Raw genomic sequence first — 26,403 nt, 5'->3', positions numbered from 1 at the left:
GATTTTATGTTTGATGTCAACGAACTTTGCTGGCCGCTTGTTTACACTTTGTGATTAGCGCAAATTTTTCCTTCGTGATTTAACCTCTATTCAAACAATGTTAACAAAAAGCATAAGTTATTATTTTATTTTACATAGGCCCCACAAATACTTAGGGATTAGTTTGTAGAGCTGCATGCACAAGGGATTCAAGAGACAGGCTCTCTTTGACTTTTTAGAGCTTCTAATGCACTTTGAGAAGCTCACAATGTGCAGTGAAATCATAAAAATAAAGCAATTTCAGTACAGTGGAGGGGCCTAAACTGTGTCTTGGGGTCATTTTTTTATTGCAATAATACATGTCCCCAAGGCCAGTGTCTAGCCCCCATGCTATTTGTATAACAATTCCTTACCTAATGGCAGAGAAAATGGTTATTATTGATTTTACAAATTCTTATTGATTTCAATTGGGTTCAGATTCAATATATGGACTTATCTAATGTTCGTCAAACCCTGCTTGAACTAAACCCAAGAATATTCAGCTCACCACTATCCCTAATGTCATTCCATGATGCAAGCCTTAACCTCTTATTGTAATCACTTTTACCATTTATACATTAACTTAACATGGAATCATGGATCTCCAGTGCATGATACATTTTGGCAGTATATAAGGTTAACATAATTATATCACTTATTAGCACATATTAATGAAAAATACCTTAACTGTAAATCACCTGTTTATGTTTACCTACAGATTACAACACTAGTGAGCAGAAGCAGGCTTGTAAAAAGCATGAGCTATACGTCAGTTTTCGTGACCTGGGATGGCAGGTAAAGGACCAATGTGTGTGTCTTGCATTGAATTGTTTTCTTGCTTATTAGCAAAAGTATTTTAAACCATGTAAATGAGATCTTTTAATGAAATATTGCTGTTTTAAAGGATATGACTCTGCAGTTTAAAAACAGTAAGGAAGTATGGCCATCAGATTAGAAACAGTATTGTTATTGCATTATAAATTATAAAATTATACCAAGGAATGTAGAATGTAACAATGCTGAGATAGCAGTTTCTAAATATGATACTTGTATTTTATTCTAGGACTGGATAATAGCTCCAGAGGGATATGCAGCCTTTTATTGTGATGGAGAATGTTCTTTTCCTCTCAATGCTCATATGAATGCCACTAATCATGCCATAGTACAAACTCTGGTGAGTAATGTAAAGTTCTGCAAGTGTACACTGTGTTTTATTTTAAATTAAAACTTTTTAAAAATAATTATTTAGAAATAAAACCTAAACTGATATTTCATATTTAGTGGATGCAGATTGGTTGAATGCCCCACTCTAGATGTGTATGCATCTTGGGGACTCTTGTAGCAAGATGTATTCATGCATGTATTCTCAGCTACCCACATTCACTATGATAAGGAGTCTTAATCTAGCAACACATGTTAAACTGTCATTAAATGCAAATCACTATAAACTGTCAATACATGCTTTTTTATATTGTCTTTATACACACATTGCACTAGAGCATTCATTTTCTGTAGATAGCAAAAATCCTGGATGATCCTGCTGTTCACTGTCCCTCCTTCTTGTCCGTATCGCTCCTGCAGCCTGAGATTGTATAGATCAACCATTGCCCCATCTACTGAGCATGCTCAAGTTTCAGTTCTCTTCTGTCCGGGACTCTCCCTCCTGATTGGCTGAGACACAGTAGCAGCGCCATTGGCTCCCACTGCTGTCAATCAAACTCAGTTAGCCAATGAAGAGAGAGAGGGGGTGGGGCTAAACCGCAGCTCTGAATGGTCTGAATGGATTCACAGAGCTGCGGCTCAGCTCAGGTGCTCCCATAGCAAGCTGCTTGCTCTGGGGGCACTCAACAAGAGGGAGGGGCCAGGAGCTCCAGCCAGGGACCCTATAAGAGGAGGATCCAGGCTGCCCTGTGCAAAACCACTGCACAGAGCAGGTAAGTATAACATGCTTGTTATTTTAATAGAAAAAAAATGAGACTTTGCCATCCCTTTAATTTCCTCATTTTTCTTATGGGTGCAGCCCACATGACTATAGAGTTACACATGTGGGCATATACACAGTGATGAATTACAATCCCCTCCCTCCTCCATGTCCTCCAATATCTAAACACTATGGTTGCAGGATATACAGTTAGGTCCATATATATTTGTACACAGGAACAATTTTAGTTTTTTTTTTCAGGTACAGTGCCTTGAAAAATTATTCATACCCCTTGAAATTTTCCACATTACAACCAAAAACATAAATGTATTTTATTGGGATTTTATATGATAGACCAACACAAAGTGGCAAGTAATTTTGAAGTGGAAGGAACATGATAAATTGTTTTGTTTGTTAGAGAACCTTAGTGAACAAACAGCATCATGAAGGCCAAGGAATACACCAGACACGTCAAGGATAAAGTTGCGGATAAGTTTAAAGCAGGGTTAAGTTATAAAAAAATATCCCAAGCTTTGAACATCTCATGGAGCACTTTTCAACCCATCATCTGAAAATGGAAAGAGTATGGCACAACTGCACACATACCAAGACATGGCCACCCACCTAAACTGACAGGATGGGCAAGGAGAGCATTAATCTGAGAAGCAGCCAAGAGGTCCATGGTAACTCTGGAGGAGCTGCAGAGATCCACAGCTCAGGTGGGAGAATCTGTCCACAGGAAAACTATTAGTGATGCACTTCACAAATCTTTTAGGCTTCACAAGCCTTTAACCTTCCTGACGGTTTTCCAGAGTGTGGCTCGGGGTTAAAATTCAGTCCCATTAGCGGTAACCCCGAGCCACACTCAGGATTACATTGCAGGATCCTGGTGTGGTATACTTACCTTGTCCCCAGGATCCTGCAATGTCCCCTGCAGTGTCTGTGGGCTCTGTCTCCTCTGAAGCCTCTCCGTGCCAGGCTCCGTTCCCTGTGAGCGTCGCGACTCATGGGGGCGGAGCCTGGCGGCAAATTCAAAAAATTGTAAAAATCATAACACATACAGTACTGTAATCTTACAGATTACAGTACTGTATGAAATTATTTCACATCCCTTTTGTCCCCAGTGCTTTGACCCATGCCCTGCATGCAGTTTTATGTTATATATACTGTTCTTTCTGCCTGGAAACTGGAGATTGTCCATAGCAACCAAAAAGTGTCCCTTTACGTCAAAAGTGGCTTTAGACCAGCTAGAAAACAGCGATAGTAAATTAGAACACTTGCAAAATTGAGCGATAGTGAATTGTGGGAAAATGTATTTTATTATTATTATATTATTATTTTTTTAAATTATTTATATTTATTTATTATATTATAATTTATGTTTTTGTGTTTCAAACTTTATCATACCCGGGATATCTACTAGACTCTTGTTTGGACAGATTTAAGTGTGTTATTGTTAAGAATTACAGGCCTACAATATAAAACGCCAAATTTCCATGCAAAATAATTGTACCGCTTTCAGCACCTAAAATTTGAAATAATCATACCGCCAGGGAGGTTAAGGAAGAGTGGCAAGAAGAAAGCCATTGTTGAAAGAAAGCCTAAGAATTCCTGTTTACAGTTTGCAAGAAGCCATGTGGGGGACACAGCAAACATGAGGAAAAATACAGGGCAGTCTTAGAAGAAAACCTGTACCCCATACTCATTCACAAAGGGTGGGGGGCCAGGATCTGGGGGCCCCCTTATTGAAGAGGGCTCCCAGGTTTCTATAAGCCCCTCACCCACAGACCCCAACAACCAATGGCCAGGGTTGTCGGGAAGAGGCCCTTGTCCTCATCAACATGGGGACAAGGTTCTTTGGGGTGGGGGTTTGTATGCAAGACAAACTTCTGGCCAATGCCCTTTGTACAAAAATCCAAGGGAAAGTTTGTACAAAGTCCTATCGTGTGTATGGGGCTTAAGAGTCTGCAAAAGACTTGAGACTGGGGTGGAGGTCCACCTTCCAGCAGGACAATGATCCTAAACATACAGCCAAAGCTACAATGGAATGGTTTAGATCAAAGCATATTCATGTGTTAGAATGGCCCAGTCAAAGTCCAGACCAAAATTCATTTGAGAATCTGTGATGAGTCTTGAAAATTGCTGTTCACAGTTGCTCTCCATCCAATCTGACAGAGCTTGAGCAAATTTTCAAAGAAGAATGGGCAAATATTTCACTCTCTAGATGTGCAAAGCTGGTGAAGACATATACAAAAAAAATTCAGGTCTAATTGCAGCGCAAGGTGGTTCTACAAAGTATTGATTTAGGGGGGCTGAATACAAATGCACGCCACACTTTTCAGATATTTATTTGTAAAAAAATTTGAAAACCATTTATCATTTTCCTTCTAATTCGCAATTATGTGCCACTTTGTGTTGTTCTATCATGTAAAATCCCCCAAAAAATACACGTTTTTGGTTGTAGAATGACAAAATGTGGAAAATTTCAAGGGGTATGAATACTTTTTAAAGGCACCATATTTACCAAAACATATTTAAGCTATAATTATATAATGGATATGGGCTGAAAGCGAACACACTCAGGTTTAATTTGAGGGTATGCACATCCAAATTGGAGGAAGGGTTTAGGAATTGCAGGTCTTAGGAATAGCCACCCTCCCCTTTTTCAAGGGACCGAAAGTAACTGGACAATTGTTTCTTGGCCAGGTGTGGGCTACTCCTTCATTATTTCTTCATTAATTAAGCAGGTAAAAGGTCTGGAGTTGGTTCTAAGTGTAGTATTTGCATTTGAAATTTGCATATTGCTGTGAAACTACATCATGCGTGCAAACTAGCTGTCTATGCAAATGAAACAGGAAATCTATCAGAGAGATAACAGCAACATTAGGAATGGTCAAATCAACAGTTTGGTACATTCTGAGGAAAGAAGAATACACTGGTGAGCTCAGCAACATAAAAAGACCTGGACTTCCATGGAAGACAACAGTGGTGGATGATCATAGGGTCCTCTCTATTATAAAGAAAAACCCATTCACAACATCCAGACAAGTGAAGGACACTCTCCAAGAGGTGGTTGTATCACTGTCAATGTCTACAATCAAGAGAAGACTTCACGAGAGCAAATACAGAGGGTTCACCACAAGATGCAAACCAGATTAGACTTTGCCAAAAAACATCTAAAAAAAACCAGACCAGTTCTGGAAAAGCATTCTTTGGATGGATAAAACTAAGATTAATATGTACCAAAATGAAGGAAAGAAAAAAGCGTGGAGAAGACTTTGAACAGCTCATGATCCAAAGCACACAACATCATCTGTAAAACATGGTGGAGGCAGTGAGATGGCATGGGCATGCTTTCAGTAGCACGGGTCATTGATGTTTATTGATGATGTGACAGAAGACAGAAGCAGCCAGATGAATTCTGCAGTGTTTAGAGATACAGTATCTCACAAAAGTGAGTACACCCCTCACATTTTTGTAAATATATTGTTATATTTGTTCATGTGACAACACTGAAGAAATGACACTTTGCTACAATGTAAAGTAGTGAGTGTACAGCTTGTATAACAGTGTATATTTTCTGTCCCCTCAAAATAACTGGCAGTGCCATTCAAAATATTGACACTTTGAGCCCAATTGGACATTTTCACTTAGGGGTGTACTCACTTTTGTTTCCAGCGGTTTAGACATTAATAGCTGTATGTTGAGTTATTTTGAGGGGACAGCAAATGTACACTGTTATACAAGCTGTACACTCACTCCTTTACATTGTAGCAAAGTGTAATTTCTTCAGTGTTGTCACATGAAAAGATATAATAAAATATTTACAAAAATGTGAGGGGTGTACTCACTTTTCTGAGATACTGTATACTGTCAGTCCAGATTCAGCCAAATGCAGCAAATTTAATTGGACAGCGCTTCACAGTACAGATGGACAATGATCCAAACATACTGCAAAAGCAACCCAGGAGATTTTGAAGGAAAATAAGTGGAATATTCTACAATGGCTAAGTCAATAACCTGATCTCAACCCAATTGAGCATGCATTTCACTTGCTGAAGGCAAAACTAAAGGCAGAAAGACCCACAAAGAACAAATGAATACAGCTGCAGTTAGAGCCTGGCAAAGCATCAGAAAGGAGGAAACCCAGTCTTTGGTAATGTCCATGGGTTCCAGACTTCAGGCAGTCATAGCCAGTAAAGGATTTTCAAAAAGTATTAAAAATGAACATTTTATTTATGATTATATTCATTTGTCCAATTACATTTGAGCCCCTGGAACTCGGGGGGCTGTGTATAAAAATGGTTGCAGTTCCTAAAATGTGTACTTGATATTTATGTTAAACCCCTTGAATTAAAGCTGAAAGTCTGCACTTCAAGTTTGCTTTTATTTTTTTTCTGTCGGCATACAGAGCCAAAAGTATGAAAATTGTGCCTGTATCCAAATGGACCCAACTGTAAGATAGTGATTGATGGAGGATTCACCTCCCTGTTAGTCTCAGCACATTCACACCACCGACATAGGCTGGAGGGGCGTTACACAATCTATTAATGGCAGATCTTTCTCCAGATATCTTTGCAGTGTAAACAAAGCTATTGTCAGTCAACTTAAATTCTGCCTACACCACGTTATTGCAAAAAATAATAAACATTTGCTTTGAAATATAAATTTGTATTAAGCTTTAAAATACTTTGTTGCTATTATTTATTTTGAGTCTCTATTCTGAAAGACATATTTCATGTCATGTGACTGGCACAGCACCTATTAGTGCTGTGCAGACACAGATTCATAGTCCAGATGACTTCTGCTGCTATAGAACATACATCCGCAGAGTACCAGAAACTCTTCCCTCAGATCTTTCCCTAAGGAAAGGAAAAACCTGGGAAACATCATGTGATCTCTGACTATCAATGATTAAATAAGGTTCTCAGATGCTTTTTATATTACATTAAATACACTGGCATGATCTAGACACATGCAGAACGCAAAAATTCATTTTGTTTTGGATAGATTTGTTATGTTACTAATTTTGTTTCGTTTTGGAATTTGTTTAATTTAGTTTTGCTTCATTCAATTTAATTTAGTTTATTATTTTCTAACGAATTCCAAACTCCCAACTATTCAAATTCGGATCGATCGAAAAATGATCAACCAATTCGAATTCTGTGTGAAGAATAGCTGGTTGTGATGGAGCCGGCCGGGAAGCCGGCCACCACGTCCTTAACAACAGATGACTCATCAGCTGCCAGTGGGCTTCACGCTCAGAGCTGAAAAGTAAAAAAAAAATGCGAGCAATAGAAAATTCAGAAAAAAAAAGCAGCGTGAGGCCCCCCCCCCCATTCAAACCAGGCCCTTCGAATTTGAATTGTTCTGAAAATTTGGAACCCGTTAGAAACCGAATAAACAAAACAAAATTGAACGAATTTCAACAAAATTCATTACTATTTCATTCAGAGATTCAGATACATCCGAATCTCTGAAAAACCAAAAGTTCGTCTGAATTTACATTCAGACCGAAACAGAATGCCTAGCATGATCTTTATACATAAATAGAAGGCATAATGGCAATTAAACATTGTATGTTAGGTATCACTTTAGGATTTCTTTTCTGCAGGCCCATGAAAAAGCATGTATTGCCGCTTAAGCTACCAGAAAACCTATTTTTTCCCAACTGAAATGAGTCAGATTGGGGTGTTCCTCTATGTAGGCCAAGCTAATTGCAGTCAAATATGTGCTGCTAATGTATGCTGCCACTCTTTCCCTTCTTTTTTTCTTTTGATACCTCTTCTCCATGGCAGTGCCCAGCTTCTTGTATCTTTTTTTTCATCAGTTTGCCTAAAAATGACCAGAATCTAATGACCAGATTTTCCCTCACACAGATTTCAGTAGGATTCCCTTCTAAATTCTGGTCTGACAAATTTTGAATAAGATTCAGTGAACCCTGGGTGAATAAAACCTGGACAGATTCACAAATTATTAGCACCGGGAGCATGAGACTTTCTTAACTTCATTATGGCTTGGGGTACAGCTAGTAACTGCTGCAGTCTTTGCTGTAGTTTCTAACAGATGAAAGAAAGCCAATGACTGATTCATTTTCCTGGCACTAACTCAACACTGAATAATCAGTTTTAGATGGGCTTATATATTAAATTCATATACTTTCTTTATATCCTTATATAATGACCATTTCAGGGATCGAGGGAGTTTTCCCTATAGTGGTCCAGGAAACCAGTTGGGAATCATTTTGTTTGAATTTTATATGTGCATCTATCCCTTGCCAGATGGAGCGGGGCTTTTAGACAGTCTCTGAGTGACACCATATTCTTTACAGTCGTCCTGTGTTGTACAGTCTTGCAAAAAATTACTAAAAATTAATTAGATGTTAAATAAAGCTTCACACTATAAAGATATTTTAATATATTTTTTTAAATCATCATGGAAATATAAAGGAAATATAAACAGTAATGTAATAATCTTGTTTTATTAACAGGTCCATTTGATGTTTCCTGAACATGTCCCCAAGCCATGCTGTGCACCTACAAAACTAAATGCTATATCTGTGCTTTACTTTGATGACAGCTCCAATGTTATTTTAAAAAAGTATAGAAATATGGTTGTCAGGTCTTGTGGATGTCATTAAAAGTAGTTTTTGACTATAGAATTTCGAGTTACATCATTACAGGCAATGAACTGGTTAGGAAATAAAACACATTTCAAATATACAGTACATCTCAATATACATTTATATGTACAGTGTTATGTATATATTAGAATTTTGTAATTTATTTTTTCAGTAATGCTTTATTAGAAAATGCACCCTTGTGACAGAATTCTTTATGAACACATTCATTTCAATATTAAACTTTTAAGTTAAATCACTCCAGATTAACCTCCTATTACCAGAACAACTGTTTGTGTTTACATGTACGCATAGAAAAACTTGTAATTATTTAATAACTGCAAAATGTGGTAAATTAACCATGCCATGCAACTTTTGATGTAGTATTTATTTAGAAAATAACATATGATGTTAATCCACCCATTGCTCATCAACAACAAAAAATGTCATGGTGTAGGAGTTATGAAATTTTAAGAAGCTGATTCATGAAAAATGGAGAAAAGAAAAGGAAAACAAAATTAAAGATGTTGCTACCTTTCATGTAATGGAAAACTAAAACATTTTTTTTTTTGCAGTTTAATTAACGAGCCCCAGAAAATTGTTTTATTTTACTGTTGTTCAAAAATATTTTTCAATAATTCCATAGCTAATTAACATTTTTGTCTACAGTCAATAAAGTGTATTTGACCTTATAAAAGCACCCTTTGGGTGAAAGCTGTGAGTGTCTGCTTTTAGGTATGTAATTAAGGAATTAAAAATATTTGAATTAGAAAAAAAAAAACCTCCCTTCGATTTTATATATAAAAAGACATTGACCTGAGTTACAATAACAACATGATTATGCACAGTGTTGTGTAGTCTTTATTCATTAATAAGTACAACTAGCTATTTCCAATCTACTGCAATAAAATTAACACTTAAGGGTAAAATTATAAAGCAGTGAATGTGACATTCACCAAACATTTAGATTAATCAATCACTGTAATGTAAAACACATACATGAAGATTTACCTGCACTGAATGTTTGGTAAAAGTTACTTTAACTGCCTAAAAAATATTCCCCTTAAAGTATAAGCACCCTTAAATTGGAAGTAAACCCTCCTATCATTTTCAGCCAAGGAAACTGCCATCTTGGCCTCTGTTTAATCTTCAACTGCCATGATGCTGCACATGTGGTCAGTTATGACACCAGCCATTGTATGCTTTGACAGCTTGGTTGACAGCACAACCAATGTAACAGTTACATTTCCGGCAGGTTCTGGGAATTTAACTGTTTTTTGATAATGTTAAATCAACGGGATTACTATCGCTTTAAGTTAGGATCTCTCCCACATGCCCTCCTTACAGCTCTAAGAATAATAACCCCTGTAACACTCATTACAGGCAGTCCCTGAGTTACAAACATTCAACTTACATACGTCCATAGGCGTGCACAGCCCATTGCATTAGGGTGTGCACCCTAAAGCTCAAACACATATGCATGTGTGTGCATGTGTATACATATGGAAGGTGTCAGTAGGGCAATAGACGGTGTCAGTAGGGCAGTGGAAGGAGTCAGTAGTTTTTATTATTATTATTTTATTTATTCTTTTTTACAGTTTTATTATTTTTGTTTTACTATTTTTTTAGAAGCCCCGTTAGGCACACGCCTATGCATACGTCTCACACTTACAAACAGAGGGAGACAACAGGAAGTGAGAAGAAATCTACCCCTAGGAAAGGAAATTCACTCCTGTAAGAGCTATCATGGGAAGAAGATGTCTCCACTGAAGCTTTATTACCAATCTTTGTTTCCACAACAACCAAACATTTTCATAATTCAGTTGTCACATGGACAGAACATGAGGTGAAATGTTCTAAACAGGTGCACAGACAGCAAAACAAACATTGCAGGAGTGTTAACCCTTCCCTATGCTATCCAAAAAAGTAACTATTATTTATTTGGCTGGAGATACACTTCAAAAATGTATCTGTTTCAACTTACAGTACATACAAATTCAACTTAAGAACAAACCTACAGAACCTTGTTTGTAATCCAGGGACTGCCAGTACTTTATAAAGCTTTACATTCATTATAAATGAAGAAAAAGCCCAGCCCACTCCAATCGCTACATCTCAGAACCTTTCTATTAATACCTCACCCTCAAAGTAATATTTTCTTATTTTGCATTTAAATATAAATTATACATGCCGAGTTCTCAAAAAGAAAAACAAATATGATTTACGAATACTAATACTCCTCAAAACTGTGTTTAAAACCAAACACTTCCATTGGGTTGGATATTTGGTTGACCTTTTTATATATGACTTTTTGTCTCACAGTTCTAGAGACTTTATATTTCAGTACATTTGGTAGCACGGTTCATAGAGTAGATATGTAGGTAATCCAAGATCTCATTCACCCTTTTAGTACTAGCAGTAGCTCGCTGTTGTTATCATGTTCCATATACAGTATCTCACAAAAGTGAGTACACCCCTGACATTTTTGTAAATATTTTATTCTATCTTTTAATGTGACAACACTGAAGAAATGACAGTTTGCTACAATGTAAAGTAGTGAGTGTACAGCTTGTATAACAGTGTAAATTTGCTGTCCCCTCAAAATAACTCAACACACAGCCTTTATTTTCTAAACCGTTGGCCACAATTGTGAGTACACCTAAGTGAAAATGTCCAAATTGGGCCAAAATTGTTGGAACACTGCCCTGCGGCCCAGTCTCCAAATGGAGGTGATCATGCTCTGCTTCGGTATGTCACAGTACATGTTAGCATTCATGGTTCCCTCAATGAACTGTAGCTCCCCATTGCCAGCAGCACTCATGCAGCCCCAGACCATCACACTCCCACCACCATGCTTGACTGTAGGCAAGACAAACTTGTCTTTATACTCCTCACTTGGTTGCTGCCACACACGCTTGACACCATCTGAACAAATTAATTTATCTTGGTCTCATCAGACCACAGGAAATGGTTCCAGTAATCCATGTCCTTAGTGTGCTTGTCTTCAGCAAACTGCGGGCTTTCTTGTGCATCATCTTTAGAAGAGGCTTCCTTCTGGGACGACAGCCATGCAGACCAATTTGATGCAGCGTGTGGCGTATGGTCTGAGAACTGACAGGCTGACCCCCCACCCCTTCAAGCTCTGCAGCAAAGCTGGCAGCATTCATACGTCTATTTCCCAAAGACAAGCTCTGGATATGATGCTGAGCATGTGCATGCATCTGCTTTGGTCGACCATGGTGAGGCCTGTTCTGAGTGGAACCTGTCCTGTTAAACTGCTGTAGGGTCTTGGCCACCGTGCTGCAGCTCAGTTTCAGGGTCTTGGCATTCTTCTTATAGCCTAGGCCATCTTTATGTAGAGCAACAATTCTTTTTTTCAGATCCTCAGAGAGCTTTGCCATGAGGTGCCATGTTGAACTTCCAATGACCAGTATGAGAGAGTGAGAGCGATAACACCAAATTTAACACACCTACTCCCCATTCACACCTGACACCGGGGAGGGAAAATGGCTAATTGGGTCCAATTTAGACATTTTCACTTAGGGGTGTACTCATTTTTGTTGCCAGCAGTTTAGACATTAATGGCGTGTGGTGTGTTGAGTTATTTTGAGGGGACAGCAAATTTACACTGTTATCCAAGCTGTATACTCACTACTTTACATTATAGCAAAGTGTAATTTCTTCAGTATTGTCACATGAGAAGATATAATAAAATATTTACAAAAATGTGAGGGGTGTGCTCACTTTTGTGAGATACTGTAACTCATGGTTTGTAGAGTCTTAAAATCTCCATGTCTGTCAGAGGTTGCTTGCTGTTGCATGGCCCACCCAGAGCCATGGCAGCCTGCACTCTATTGCAATAATGCAAGACTGAGCACACAGCCTGGGGCTACAGCACAGGTGGGGAGAGAAAACCACTACAGAGAATGATGGCATGCCCTGTCTGCCTTTAAATGCATGCACTGCTATTATTCTCTACAGAAATTCTTCATTAGTACCCCAACCCATTCTTTGGGGTGTGTTCTTGGAAACAGGCTGAAAAGGAATGGTCTGATAAGGCTGTGCACAAAATTAGAGCTTTATCAACACTGAGGTATGTAGTGTTATGTGGAATATGGTTGCTAAGGCAGCGTGCATGCAACTCTATTGACCTCTACAGAAATTCTCCATTCTCACCCCAAACAATACTTTGGGCAGTGTGCTTGGAAATGTGCTGAAAAGGAGTGGTCTGACAGGCTATGCAATAAATAAGAGCTTTACCAACAATAAGGTATGTAGAGTCATGTGAAATATGGTTGCTGAGGCAGTGTTCTTAAGCTATTCCACTTACTCTCAACAGTCCATTATGTTTAAAACAGAATGCGTATAATAGAATAGGTAGAAATGCCTTATGTAGATGGGTTCTAAGATCCCATGGGATTATCAAATCAGATAACTGCATCTTTTCCATCTGGTCAATGTGAGATCCATGTACTCTAAGAGCCTATAAAATCCTCAGGGAGGACAGCCATTTTTTGGCACTTTCCAATTCACTGCTTTCAAGATTTTAATAGAGAAAATTGAGTACTGTCCGTGATACTTTTTTTATTTGCACTAACATACAATTTTTCAGGACAAGCTTTCGGGGTATGTCCCCTTCTTCAAGGTCCAAGCAGTACTGCTTGGACCTTGAAGAAGGGGACATACCCCGAAAGCTTGTCCTGAAAAATTGTATGTTAGTGCAAATAAAAAAAGTATCACGGACAGTACTCAATTTTCTCTGTCACAATTGCACTAATACGGCTACAACAAATCAAGTAAGATTTTAATACAACTGCCACATCAGAGCCTGTGATCACAGCACTGCTTTTCTGGAAAAGATGCCCTTCTTTGTATTAGCAGAGCATTGGGCCACCTTGCTGCTGGCAATGCATTGCATTTTTATCATACACAAATCTTCACTGGAACCACAATGTCTCTGTACAGCACATGCTGTACATGCCAATAGGGATATTTCAGCCTGCTTTGTATTAATCTGAAAAGTGAAAATAATGCAGCCAACACATCAAAGGAGTGGTAAGCTGCAATATATTATATTTTTGTTCTTGGATTTAAAGTACGCTTTAAGAGTTAGTGCTTACTAAATTAACCATAATACATTTAAAATTTAATGACTCAGTATATACAGCAGTTTACAAAAGGGATATACTGTTATACAGAGTTCAGAGTTTTATTTTTTAACAACCATTTTACCTCAAATACGAATGTTGCATAATGATTTAAAAGTCACACATTTGTTTATAAATAAAAAAAATCTCCATGCCTCTGTTTGTATTATTGTATTATTTAAACCTGACCTCCAAGATAGCAAAGATAGCAACTACAAAACTCCCAAATGATCTGTTTCATGCCCCCACATAGAACTACACATCTCAACATGCTTTGGATGGTAGGGACAATAGTAGGTGTTTATTAGGTGAGTCTGGGGGTTATGTCTGGGAAGTTATCTTGTCCTCTGTCACTACCCCTATTCCCCCACTGGCAGTGTATACATTCAGAAACCCATGTAGCGCACCCCTTAAGGTGCCCCAAGTATACTGGGATCATCCACCCTGGTTAGCCTGGCACCCGAATTTTCACAGGCACTCTTGAGTCAGAGAACAGTCCACGACTTTGCATTTTGTGTTTTATTGAGAGTAATTACTTATTAGGGATAGGATGCCCATTTGACTTCAACAACAACCTCAGGGGCACTTCTACCTATATACAGTCTCTATATACAGCTCATTTTCTACACTCCAGCACACACTTGCTTGCATAACCTAGCTGGAACACTGTAATTGCCTGACAGTCACGTAGTCAGGTGAAGCAAAGGCCCATTACAGACAGGAGCCTGAGGTCCCTTAGGTGTGTAGTAGAACTTCAGTGTCCAGCTTACATCTCTCCTGTGGCTACTGATCCCAGCACCACCTCTTCAGGTACTGCCAACCCACCTGGCTGCAGCTTCCTCTTTCACTAGCCCTCCAGGTTAACTTCTCCCCACATTCCTCCAGACTGACACTTACTAGCCCACCCAGCTGACTCTCAGGAGATCTTCCAGATGTGCTGATCTGCTCCTGCTGTCCTCTCTCCTTGCTTCTGTGCCTCCAGGAATGACTTCCTCCATGTATCTGGGTAAAAATCTTTGAGCATCCAAGCCCTAGGCCCGAGGTCACCCCCCCAGACTAGGGGGCACCCTCAAAAGCCACTGAAAGCCTTCTCAGCACTCCATCTCCATCTTCCACCTGGCTGCCCCTGCTGGCATGGCCCACATCTATTTAGGAGGTAGACTCTGCCTCCTGCCGGCCAAATGCTGGGGATTGGCCAATGCCTCTAAAATATACATGGCAGCCGCCTCCTTACTCCCATCCTCCAACTTTGAAGTTTCTACAAATTTCCAGACCAGGGGGAAGTGCCGGAGAGCACTGCCAGATGAGACATCCAGCCCCTGAGTCACTGAACCCTGACCCAGATTCATAGTTTAGGCTTAGCCCTGAGCTAAAACTAACTTCTGCCTATGCTAACAACACACCTATCTACAACTTGCACACTAGAGGGTGCTACACCTAGATCTGTACATATTACACACTACTCTTAGTACTTCTCAGGTTGTTCTGCTCAAATTATATGTGGCTCAGGAGAGAAGTAGATGACACAAGACAGTGGGTGCAGCTGATCACTAGAGGGCAGAACTGGGTGGAGATTACTAATGGCGGGAAGGAAGTTTCTGCTTAGTTATAATAGTACCATTCAATGTTACTTACATGTTACTTACATGCTGACCTAATGAGGTCAGACAAAATCGCAAGTAAGACTACACAAGGGACAATGAGAGGACTGGTCACCCTGATACGCCACAACAACCACAAGTGCCAGTCCCTTAGACAGAACATTCAAAAAAGGAAGCTTTAGCTTTTATTTAAAATTAGAGGAGAATGCTGCTGATAAAAAATTAAATTGAGCATATATTAGTACTATGTGTATATGTGCCTATAAGGCAGGCCATAGATGATGCATTTTTTTCATTCAACCAGCTTGTTGAATGGAAAAAATAATTCTGTTCCCTCATCAATACACTTGGTGTTCATGGGGAAATCCCTCTTGTGGACCAATTGTATTCTGACAGTGGTGAGGGTTCTCTGCCATCAGAACACATTCATTAGTGCTGCCGCCCATACAGACTAACAGGCTGATTGTACTTCTATACAACCAGCCTACCCTAGATGGATCGAAATTCGGCCAGTCCCTGCTGAACCAGCCAAATTTCGATCCATCTATGGTCAGCTTTTGACTCTAGAATTTAGAATATAGTGGACCTTTAAAGAGTGTCCGGAACAGAGAGGATATCTTTTTTTTTTGCAGAGAACCAGTCATTCTAGAAAGATCCCTTACCCTGTTTTCTGGGATTGCTAACTGATAATGCAGCCAACTACAGTCTCACAATTCTAAGAGAGCAACTGAGAGATGTGTGACAACAGCTGTGAGCTGCATCTATCTGAGGTGTCTATAAGAGTGGCATGTACTGGAGGGGCTGGAGTCCCCTGGTTGGTGCTCTCCTATGGCCTATAAGGCAAGAATTGAAGAACCTTAGTGCAAATTGATGCCACATTTAGCCCCACCAATCCCAAAGCTCACTCATTAAGAAAAGACTGTACTAAACTAGTTTGCAGTACAAAAGTTGTTGAGAAAGTGTATAACAAACAGCTGGTAAGCAATTTCCTATGGTGCTGTGAGTGAAGAGAGTTTGGATTTAATTGTTTTCCCTCTTTTCAACAATTACTGTTAATGTGTGTGTGTATATAAGATAAATGAGCATAATAATGACATGGTCAAGCTCTCACTATGATCACTACTTATCATTTGTATTGTTTAAAAATGTATTTAACATTTTTTGTTGCTAAACTGGATAAACACAGGTATATATTGTATATATAAGCAAGTAGCGAGCATGCTGTTACTAATGCAGGTTATCCATTGGTGGGCGCCTGGATTTGAGTAAGTTATAATTCCTTGTAAAATAAAATTTTAAGAACATGTTGAAGTAATAACAGACATGTTAAGCACTAATCAACATTCTTGTCTAGCTTTTGCAAGAAGAATGTGATGTGGCATGAACCCATGCAAGGATGAAAATTTATGTTGCATGTACAACATATAAAAAACACAGAGGAGTTTACTAAACAAACTGTATCATTTTAGTCTTGAAAATAACGTATCCAGTTCAATAAAGATAGTGCCTCAGGCACTGTCTACTAAAGCTGGTCATTTTCTAAATGACCTCAGAAATGATAACTTCCATAACCTAAGGGGCCAAATAACTGGTTCTTCTATAATCTGCCCAGCTGCATATCAAGTCAAGCTATACAAGAATCTTGTTTCTATGACAGTCAGGAAAAATAGATCATGTATATTCCACAATCAGATTGTAATCTTTGGTAAGGCTCTTACATTTAGTGTTCATACCTTTGGTCTATAGATGTAACTATTTACAGTTGTTACATGTACCTATATGCTCTCTATACTCTGACAAGTTTCTTCCTGTTCCTGTAAGCATCATGATTGCCTGAACTTGTTAAAGCAGAACTAAGGGCCCTTACATGCAGGCTTTCTGATCAGGTCAGCCTGTCACTTTTTCAGGTGGACCTGATGGGATGGGAAGGCCCATGCAGCTATAAGGACAGGCAGATTTAAAGGGCTTGTGTCCATTTACATCCGCTTATCTTTAAGTCTCTATGTGTCTCCGGAAAAAGACCTAAATGTGATGCACCAAAGGTGTCCTGATGTTAATGGACAGTTGAGTCTGTTTACATCAGCCCATCCATAAAGATGTCTGCCTGTGTCTGCTGCACGGATGTAAAAAAATGGGCATCCATCCCGTTTGTCTCAGATTCAGCAGTATAATAAGACAACACTGTATGTACTGCAAAATATTCACAGAGTGGTAGATGCAAGAAAATGAGGCACTTTGAAAAAATCTGCCATACTTTTGCTGCTAGACAGGTTCATGAAGCTACTGCTCCAGAGGTCACTGTCCTTAAAGGCAGATAATTATGAAGCTTCCATTCCAAATACGCTTTTGTGTCCTGTAACTATTACTACTGCTTCTGCTAACAAGGGCTACTCAATTATCCTAAATCTTGATACAGGATCCACTGTTTTTATATATACTTTACTTTGCAAAGGTACCACTTACTTGACTTACTCTGAAACTGGTTAGTTAGTCTTAGAGACCGTGTTCTTGTGCCAGGTTGCCTGCAAGTGACTGTAATGCCGCGTACACACGATCGCACATTGATTGGACATTCTGACAACAAAATCCATGGATTTTTTCCGACGGATGTTGGCTCAAACTTGTCTTTCATACACACGGTCACACAAAGCTTGTCAGAAATTCCGATCGCCAAGAACGCAGTGACGTACAACACGCACGGCGAGCCAAGAAAAATGAAGTTCGATAGCCAGTGTGGCTCTTCTGCTTGATTCCGAGCGCTTATGGTTCCCTGTAAGAGAAGTTGTTTCCCAAGAATTTAAGAAACTAATAAGATGATTGGAAAAAAAATTGATGCATATGAAAAGGTATTTCCTACTGTGGTGAAAATAAAGAGAACAGGAGTATTGGACTGTGGGGTTGATTTACTAAAAGCAAATGCCTTTGCTTTTTAAAAAAGCAACTTTTTTTGGTTTAACACACATGGGTTAATTTATTAAAGGCAAATAGACTAGGCAGTTGAATAGGCAGTTGCTCTAGAGCTTAGTAAATGAGGTAAAGCTTCACTTCGCAAAGAATACCCAATCACGTGCAAGGAATATAAAATAAGATAACATTTTTTCTTGCATATGATTGAATGATGGAAGTCAGCAGAGCTTCTGCTCATTTACTCAGCTCTGGAGCAACTGCACTTTGCAAAGTGCACAGTCTATTTGCCTTTAATAAATTAACCCATGTGTGTTAAACCAAAAAAAGTTGCTTTTTTGATAGTTACTCCTTGCCACATACTGAGGAGGTATTTTCAGAACTCAGAGGAGCAAAATTATTTTTTTACCCTGGATCAGGTTTTGCTGGATGAGAAAGCTAGGTATATAAAAAAACAAAGGCAGATAAAGAGAACTGCCAGCAGGACCATGATAATGAGCCTCCTGGTATAATTGCTCTTATACAAAGTGATATCTTAAACAACCATGGGAAAAAATACAAAAAGCCTTTATTAATTACAAAAACTGAGCCATAAAAATACAAAGACAAAACCACCTTCCATCACCCAAAAAAGATAACGTTGTCTGGGTTTTGCTGGACAAGGAAGCTAGATACCTCCCTGCATTTATTTTGAGTGCCTTACTGATGGATAGTCAGCCAATCAGAAGTCAGGGATCAAAGTAGTGGAACAGCAAGCAGGATCTGGAGCCAGAAGGGATGTCAGCAAAGCCAGTCTTTAAACAGGAACGCAGGAGATAGTTTCTTGTGATGTGACCAAGGCGAAAGCAGAGCTCCTCTGGACTGGACGGCTTAAGTAGGCAGGACTGACGAGCAGGATCATCAACAGCTGGGTAACTGTGAAGAGAGATGGGAGCTGGCAATTAGCCAACAGCTCAGTGGCCAGCTTAGAGAAGGAAGGGCTGAGCCCAGCCCTGACAAGCACCTAATTGTTTTCAAAGACTGATGATTTTAATCCTCAGTAATGTGCCTGGTGTACAGTGGTATCTGGCATAATTGTATAATGCCAAACTCTGGATCTTCACAACAAATACCTTAAAATTATTCTTAAAGCACATTGCATCACAAGAGTCACATTATAACACAAGAGAGATTATAACTCAATAATGAGAATATGAAAGCTGTGATAAAAACAACTACTCCATCTTACTTTCAGACCTCAAAGTGGTTGTAAAGCCTAAGTGTTTTTTACCTTAATGCATTCCTTGCATTAAGGTAAAAAATGTTTAGGTGTCAGCATGTCCCCTCACCTACACAATAGACACAAGCTGGGCCTGAAAAATGTTATTGATGATTGTCTCTCATGATTAGCCTACCGACAACTCCTAGTACAGAGGACAAAGGTGTTTAAGTTGTATTTACTGATCCTTACACCAAACAAGCTTGTCTTGTATGTCCAGTATAAGTACAATTGTGGGTCATTCTGCAATGAAAATTGACAAGTTCCAAAAATAAACTGAGCTTTGTTCTACAACCTTTCTACAAGATTAGACTTATACTGTCTTTAGTTAAAGATCCTCTTTTTACATTAAAATACTGCCAATATATACTTTTTTGGCTGATCTGTATAACACAGTTATGTGATAAACTGCAGGGTCTGACTGAGTGCTGAGTGTTTAGGTAGAAGGAGATTTTCACTACAGCCTGTGTCCTCATGCTGTTATGGGAGGCGGATCATCCATCAATCAAGATGTAACATCCCACCCACTGTGTTCTTTTTTTTAGTTACTGGGCATGGTGGAGGAGGGAGGGACTGGGCTGTCATTTAGCATTTGTATACACAACCAAATGTGTGATGTCAATATCATGTGACCTGAAAAGCTCAGCTCAAACAGGAAATATTCACTCCAGCAATAGAGACCAAACTGAGGATGTGCAGCAGTCCGTCCATACAAGATCAAAAAGCCTTTTTTACACAATACAGAGGATTAACCCCTAAGTTCCACAGTGAGTATAACAAGCATGCTATTCTGCATATACACACTGATTTTACTGTTGAGGGTTTAGTAACACTTTAATGCAAAGAACATTTTATACAACTTGCACATGAGAGTCACCAAGGATTTGTAAGTTCTAAGCAAAGACTACATGAGCTATACTGGTGACCAGGTATGGACACCTAAGTACTAACTACCATTCAATCTTGTGTTGCTTGTCTATGAATGGAGGATGGGTGGATGATTTAAAGGTCTGCCCACTCCATTCAAAGATCATGTTTCATTCATAGAAGCTGTATAACTGGCTCCTATGAGCGGAGCAGCTCGCCAGAAAGGGTGGGCATAATTAGGCACTCTTGATGAAATTCTGTTAGAGCTGTGTGCAGCAGCCCCCCTTATGCCGCGTACACACGGTCGGACTTTTCAGCTACAAAAGTCCGACAGCCCGTCCGACAGACTTTCGATGGACTTTTGGCGGACTTTCAACAGACTTTCTAACGACCGGACTTGCCTACACACGATCACACCAAAGTCCGACGGATTTGTACGTGATGACGTACACCGGACTAAAATAAGGAAGTTGATAGCCAGTAGCCAATAGCTGCCCTAGCGTGGGTTTTTGTCTGTCGGACTAGCATACAGACGAGCGGATTTCTGGGTCCGGCGGAGTTACGACGTAAAGATATGAAGCATGTTCCAAATCTAAAGTCTGTCAGATTTGTGACTGGAAAAGTCCGCTGAAGATCCGGTGAAGCCCACACACAATCGGATTGTCCGCCGGATTTGGTCCATCGGCATCCGTCGGACAAGTCCAGTCGAAAAGTCCGACCGTGTGTACGCGGCATAACACTTACCTGAGGTCCCTCTCTATCCAGCGATGTCCATGAGTGACTTAGCCATCCGAGATTCTCCCTTTTGATTGGCTGAGACACAGCAGTGGAACCATTGGCTGCCGCTGCTGTCAGTCAAAGTGAGCTAGCCAATTAGAGGAGAGAAGGAGCGGGGCCGGGTTGGGGCTCTATGACTAAATGGAGCTTTGACTCGGCTTGGTTGCCCCCATAGCAATCTGCTTGCTGTGGGTGCACTGAACAGAAGGGAGAGGCCAGGATCACAGAAGAGAGACCCGAGAAGAGGAGGATCTGGGCTGCTCTGTGCAAATCCACTGCACAGAGCAGGGTAGTATAACATGTTTGTTATTTTTATAGGAAAAAAACAAGACTTTACAATTACTTTAAGAAACCTAGCTTATTAAAATAAGGACAATCCAAATTTTCCAATCACTTAGAGTGCCAAGTCAGCAAGGACTTTACACCTATGATTGATGGATATGGAATGCCAATCAACTCGCACCTGTTAAACAAGACTTTTCAGAAGTCTCACTTGACGAAGGGCATTTTCCTATTTCTACTGATAACAACCAAACTGGAGATCAGGAATCTAAACTGTCTAGACCAGACTTTCTGAACCTTTTCAACATGGAACCCTTGAAATAACTTTAACCCCTGTTAAAAATTACTATATCTATAACTCATGATACATTAGTGTGATGGTTAGTGGGAAGAGTGTCCCTAACATTTCTTACCATTGGGAAGAATTCCCCCCCTACAGATAGCTAAAATGATCATTGGTGTCACTGGGAACTTATCTGAGAGGCAAAAACTGACATTGTTCAAGGAACCCCTAGCAACCACAGAACACTGGCTAAGAAACCCTGGTCTAGACATAATCAAAGAATCAGAAGGCCTGTTGTGGGGATTATGCAATGTAATTAAAATGCATAGTATTGTTATCTGATGAAAATCTTTACATTGATGTTGCCTGTATTTTTCAACATTGAATGAAAAAAAACCTCTGTCACTAATTACAGTATATATATATATATATATATATATATATATATATATATATATATGATACATTCTATACTCTGACAAGTTAGTTTCAGTTTTTGTTCCTGTTATGATATACTGTACATTAGTAATAGATGCCCCAACTTGTTAATAAAGAACTACTTAGTAAAGAATTACTCTGCCTCCTTGACTATAGGACACAACACTACTTATCTTGTAAAATCTTGTCTTAGCTTAAAGCAGAACAATAGGCAAAACCTTTTTTCAATTTTGGATAGAGCAGGGAAGAGTTATAACCCCTTTCAGAATTTTGTTCACCAATTCTGTCCCATGGCAGCGATTTCCCTTCACTTCCTGTCCAATAGCCAAATGGGAGGTGAGAGGAAATCCCTGCAAATTAAGGCAATTCCTTGGGAAACCTCAAGTCACCAGAACTAGTGTCCCATTGGAACATTTCACCTCTATTACTTTTCTGGGGACAACCCAAATTATTATTTTTTTTTTTACTTTCACTTTCAATGATAATGGTAAACAAGTAAAATAGACAGAGTTAATCTCCTTAAAGCAGTTGTATACCCCTTTAGCATATTTTTACATACAGGTAAGCCTATAATAAGGCTCACCTGTAGGTAAAACGAATATCTCCTAAACCTGTACAGTTTAGGAGATATTCACCTTGCATGCAGCCGCTTACATCAGCGGCGCATGCGCAGTGAAGGTCCGGAAAAGGTCCGGTGTACCAGAACTTGCCAGAATGAAGTGACGTTATTGTAGCGCCGAAAGCACTGGAGCCATGAACCCAGAAGAATCGCTGAGGCAAAATGTCAGCTTCCTCTGCGGTGACCAGGATACGGGGCTTCATTCTAAGACAGGGATCTCAAACTGGTGGCCCTCCAGCTGTTGCGGAACTACAAGTCCCATCATGCCTCTTGCCTGAGGTAGTCATGTTTGTAACTGTAAGCCTTGCAATGCCTCATGGGACTTGTAGTTTCTCAACAGCTGGAGGGCCGCCAGTTTGAGACCCCTGTTCTAAGGTAAGTATTTCATAATGAGTGGTGCATAATAGCTCATTATGCCTTTGCCTTATAGGTTTTTTTTTTCTGACTATACAACCGCTTTAATGGGGGCACAGACAGCAATAAAAATGGACAAACATTCTAATCCCTCTGCACTCTATCCAAAGCTAAAATAAAAAAATTGTGCCTTTAGATATACTTTAATGATTTAGCTTTTCTAAGAAATAATAAACAATTTATTTTTTAAATCAGGTAATTCAGCGACCAGAAAGCAGACACATTTTTTACTTCACTTGAATATACAGTATGTATCCAGTTTTGTCCAATTTGTGGAGAGCCATACAAAATTGTGTACTTCTGTACATTTAGACATATTGACTTGGAAATATTCAGGGGAATCAGCAATCCCTTTGGTTCAAAATTCATTTTTCCTGAATACGCAATGAGATGATACTTGAGAATTATCATTACCTCTTTTATAAATTGGTTGGTTATACAATGTCAAACCTATTTACAACAAAACTGTGTATGTGATGAAAGGAAAATCCGGATGCCTGTACACCAAACTGAGATCCAAATGCCTTTATTCACATAAAACCATGAAGAACATGAAGAGCAGCACTACAGTACATGTACGAGCAAGGGAGGAGCGGATTACATGTTTCGCACATGAATTGTGCTTTATCAAAGCCTCAAAACTGTGTATATGTAAAGGGAACTTTTCAGGATCGAAACCTGAAAGCTGCCATTGCTGACTTCAAGTAAAGTAAAGAAAAGGAGGACAGCCGTAAAGCAACATATTTTTAAAACAAATAAGCGAGGACCCTATATTTCTTTGCTTATAGGTTTCCTATAAGTATTAATCACTCTGGCCTTTATAAATGTATATAACTTGACATAGTTAACCATACTTTTTTCTAGGATTAAAACACACTTTTTAACCACTACAGTGTAATGGCATGTTTAGCTTAAAACATTTATGTGACCCATGAGTAATATGTTATATTATAAAGGATTACTTCTCCTGCAGACACTCCTAATTTGGAGAATTTGAAAAGTGCACTATCTTATAAAGCAAGAGATTGATAAGTAATGCTTCATTAAAAAGAATTGTTGCTGGATATTCCTGGAGACTGGCCATTTCTACAAGAAACTGTGATAAAATGACTTATGTATGATAACAAACATCTGGTTGTATGAAAGAGATTGGAGATGGTTTATTGCATTGTTAGATCTCTAGTATGTTATTTGAGTTTAATGATTTGCAATAGGGAATATATACAGTATAGCACACAATACAGGACATTATATAATAAACTATACAAACTATATAATAAACGTTGCTGTGCTTACTGCATATCATGTGCAGATTAAATAAAAGCGATTGAAGTAGAACTATGGTCAAACTATAAAATGTTATGTAGGCTATCTATACAGGTAACAGCAGGCTCTCTGTTGTCTTGAGCCAAATAGAGGAACCATTAAATAGGTACTTCTTTTAACTGCTTCACCCTCACTATGCTGTAGAGCATCATTCCTATGAGTGAATAGGCATGCCAGTCTCCTCCCTCATACTTTTTGACCTTTAAATCCATCATCTATCACATTGTTCAGCCATACAGATCCTTGTCAATCATGATAAATGATGTTCCCCAACCTGTTAAAAGAAAAATCTGCTCACATGTCCAATCCTGTTTCTCACTAAATGTGAATGTCACTGACCAAATATCGTCATGTCCGTATTAGGTCAGTGACATCTTCAAGGAGATCCAGTGTATGTGTATTACTGCTCTGGACCCGTGTATGGTCTGATATTGAAGGGGTGATCTGGGTTGGGTTATCCTTAGGTGGGTTTGTGACTGATGGAGGTGTAATGTCAGTGAGACTTGTTTAAGTCTCAGGCTGTGACAAAAAGATGTTCTGCAGGTTAATCTTGGATAAGTGTAGAGGCACACTGAGTATAAAAGTTCCTCACATTTGTGGTTATATTAAAGAAGTTTATTGAGGAAGTCAGTTCACAGGTGATAAATAATATGTTACAGGGGTACTGCCTCCCCCTTATTCAGGTCTAGTGCACAAGGAGATTAAAATACACTGATGAGTATATCAAGCATATGTGGTACATTGATGAATAACTTATACAGTACATTGAAAAATGCACAACGTGAGATAGGTGGGTCTAGTAAAATATCAAAATGTATAGAGAAATGCCAATGTATAAAAAAATAATAATAAACAATAATAATAAATAATACATGATAAAAAGTCATAGATATCACAAATGTATAAAAGGATACAAGTATTTAGAGGGGCACAGTTGCTCAGAAGTTCTTGGAGTAGGGTAACTTCACTGGTGGCAATCATAAATATATAGCCTTCAAAATAAAAATGTGTGAGGGGCATGGGTAGCACTCAAGCTGAATGGCCGCTTAGCTCCACTGCATCCCCTGTGTCGGTACTCATCTACACAGCCTCTGCAAAACCTGATTTCCAGGTTCCCTGCACTCCGGGGACACAAAGTGAGATAAACTAAAGGTGAAAGGAAATGTGGGACCTGCAGAAGCTGGCAGAGTTCTTCTCCTGGCCGCCACACAGACACAGCCAACATGATGAAGACTCTAACTCTTCTCCACAGACCAGCAGCCCTTTACAGACCACTGCACAGGCACAAGGCTACAGAGGATCTCCCACCCACTCTGCCTCTTTACAGCCTGACTCCCCTGCTCTCTCCACTCCCTCTATAGGCAGCCCTGCTAAATCCAAGCCAGGATATCAGCTACAAGTCCACATGATACTGAGGTGAGCTCCCAACATGATTCTCTTGATGACACCAGGGAGCTTATGCATCTCATTACTGACATGCCTACAACCAATTAGTCTATCTTTGATACTACTTTAAAAGACACGATTATCGCCCCTTGCAGCTCACGAAATTTTGAAATGGTATCCTGTATACAACAGTTCAAAGCAGAAGCCCATGTGCATGTGCTCAAAGAGAACATGAGAGAATTTGCATGTACATTTAATAGCCTTGTAGACTCCTATAATGATAGAGAGCACAAACTGACATGGCTCAAAAGTTAAGTTTTGGATCTATAAGATAGATTGCAATGGAATAATGTAAAAATTTGTGGGATCCCTAAATCCATGCAGACTATGCAATTGATGCCCTATGTCTGGGAACTTCTAAAAACATTATGGCCTGATGTTCCAAGCACAGAAATAGTCATGGATAGAGTACATTGACTAGTTAAGCACCCACATCTCCCTGATAAAGTGTCACAGAATATCCTTGTGTGTGTGAGCTTTTTG

At 39.2% G+C, this 26,403-nt stretch overlaps 1 protein-coding gene across 2 annotated transcripts in view; it reads left to right on the top strand.

Annotated features, from left to right (window-relative positions):
* BMP5 (bone morphogenetic protein 5) overlaps positions 1 to 11,035 on the top strand; it is a 207,729-nt gene extending 196,694 nt beyond the window's left edge. The window contains exons 5-7 of one of the 2 annotated variants that reach the window (XM_073626687.1): positions 737 to 813; positions 1,082 to 1,192; positions 8,430 to 11,035. In XM_073626687.1, coding sequence (XP_073482788.1) covers positions 737 to 813; positions 1,082 to 1,192; positions 8,430 to 8,579 — 338 coding nt within the window. In that variant the 3' untranslated portion in view covers positions 8,580 to 11,035. Of the gene's footprint in view, positions 1 to 736; positions 814 to 1,081; positions 1,193 to 4,794; positions 5,344 to 8,429 lie in introns of those variants that run through there. The other variant, XM_073626688.1, reaches the window with a different exon arrangement.
* The last annotated feature ends 15,368 nt before the right edge of the window (positions 11,036 to 26,403 follow it).

The sequence above is a fragment of the Aquarana catesbeiana genome, linkage group LG04 (genome assembly GCF_042186555.1).
Source record: "Aquarana catesbeiana isolate 2022-GZ linkage group LG04, ASM4218655v1, whole genome shotgun sequence".
NCBI lineage: Eukaryota > Metazoa > Chordata > Amphibia > Anura > Ranidae > Aquarana > Aquarana catesbeiana.
This window is presented reverse-complemented; position numbering and strand designations above follow the sequence as displayed.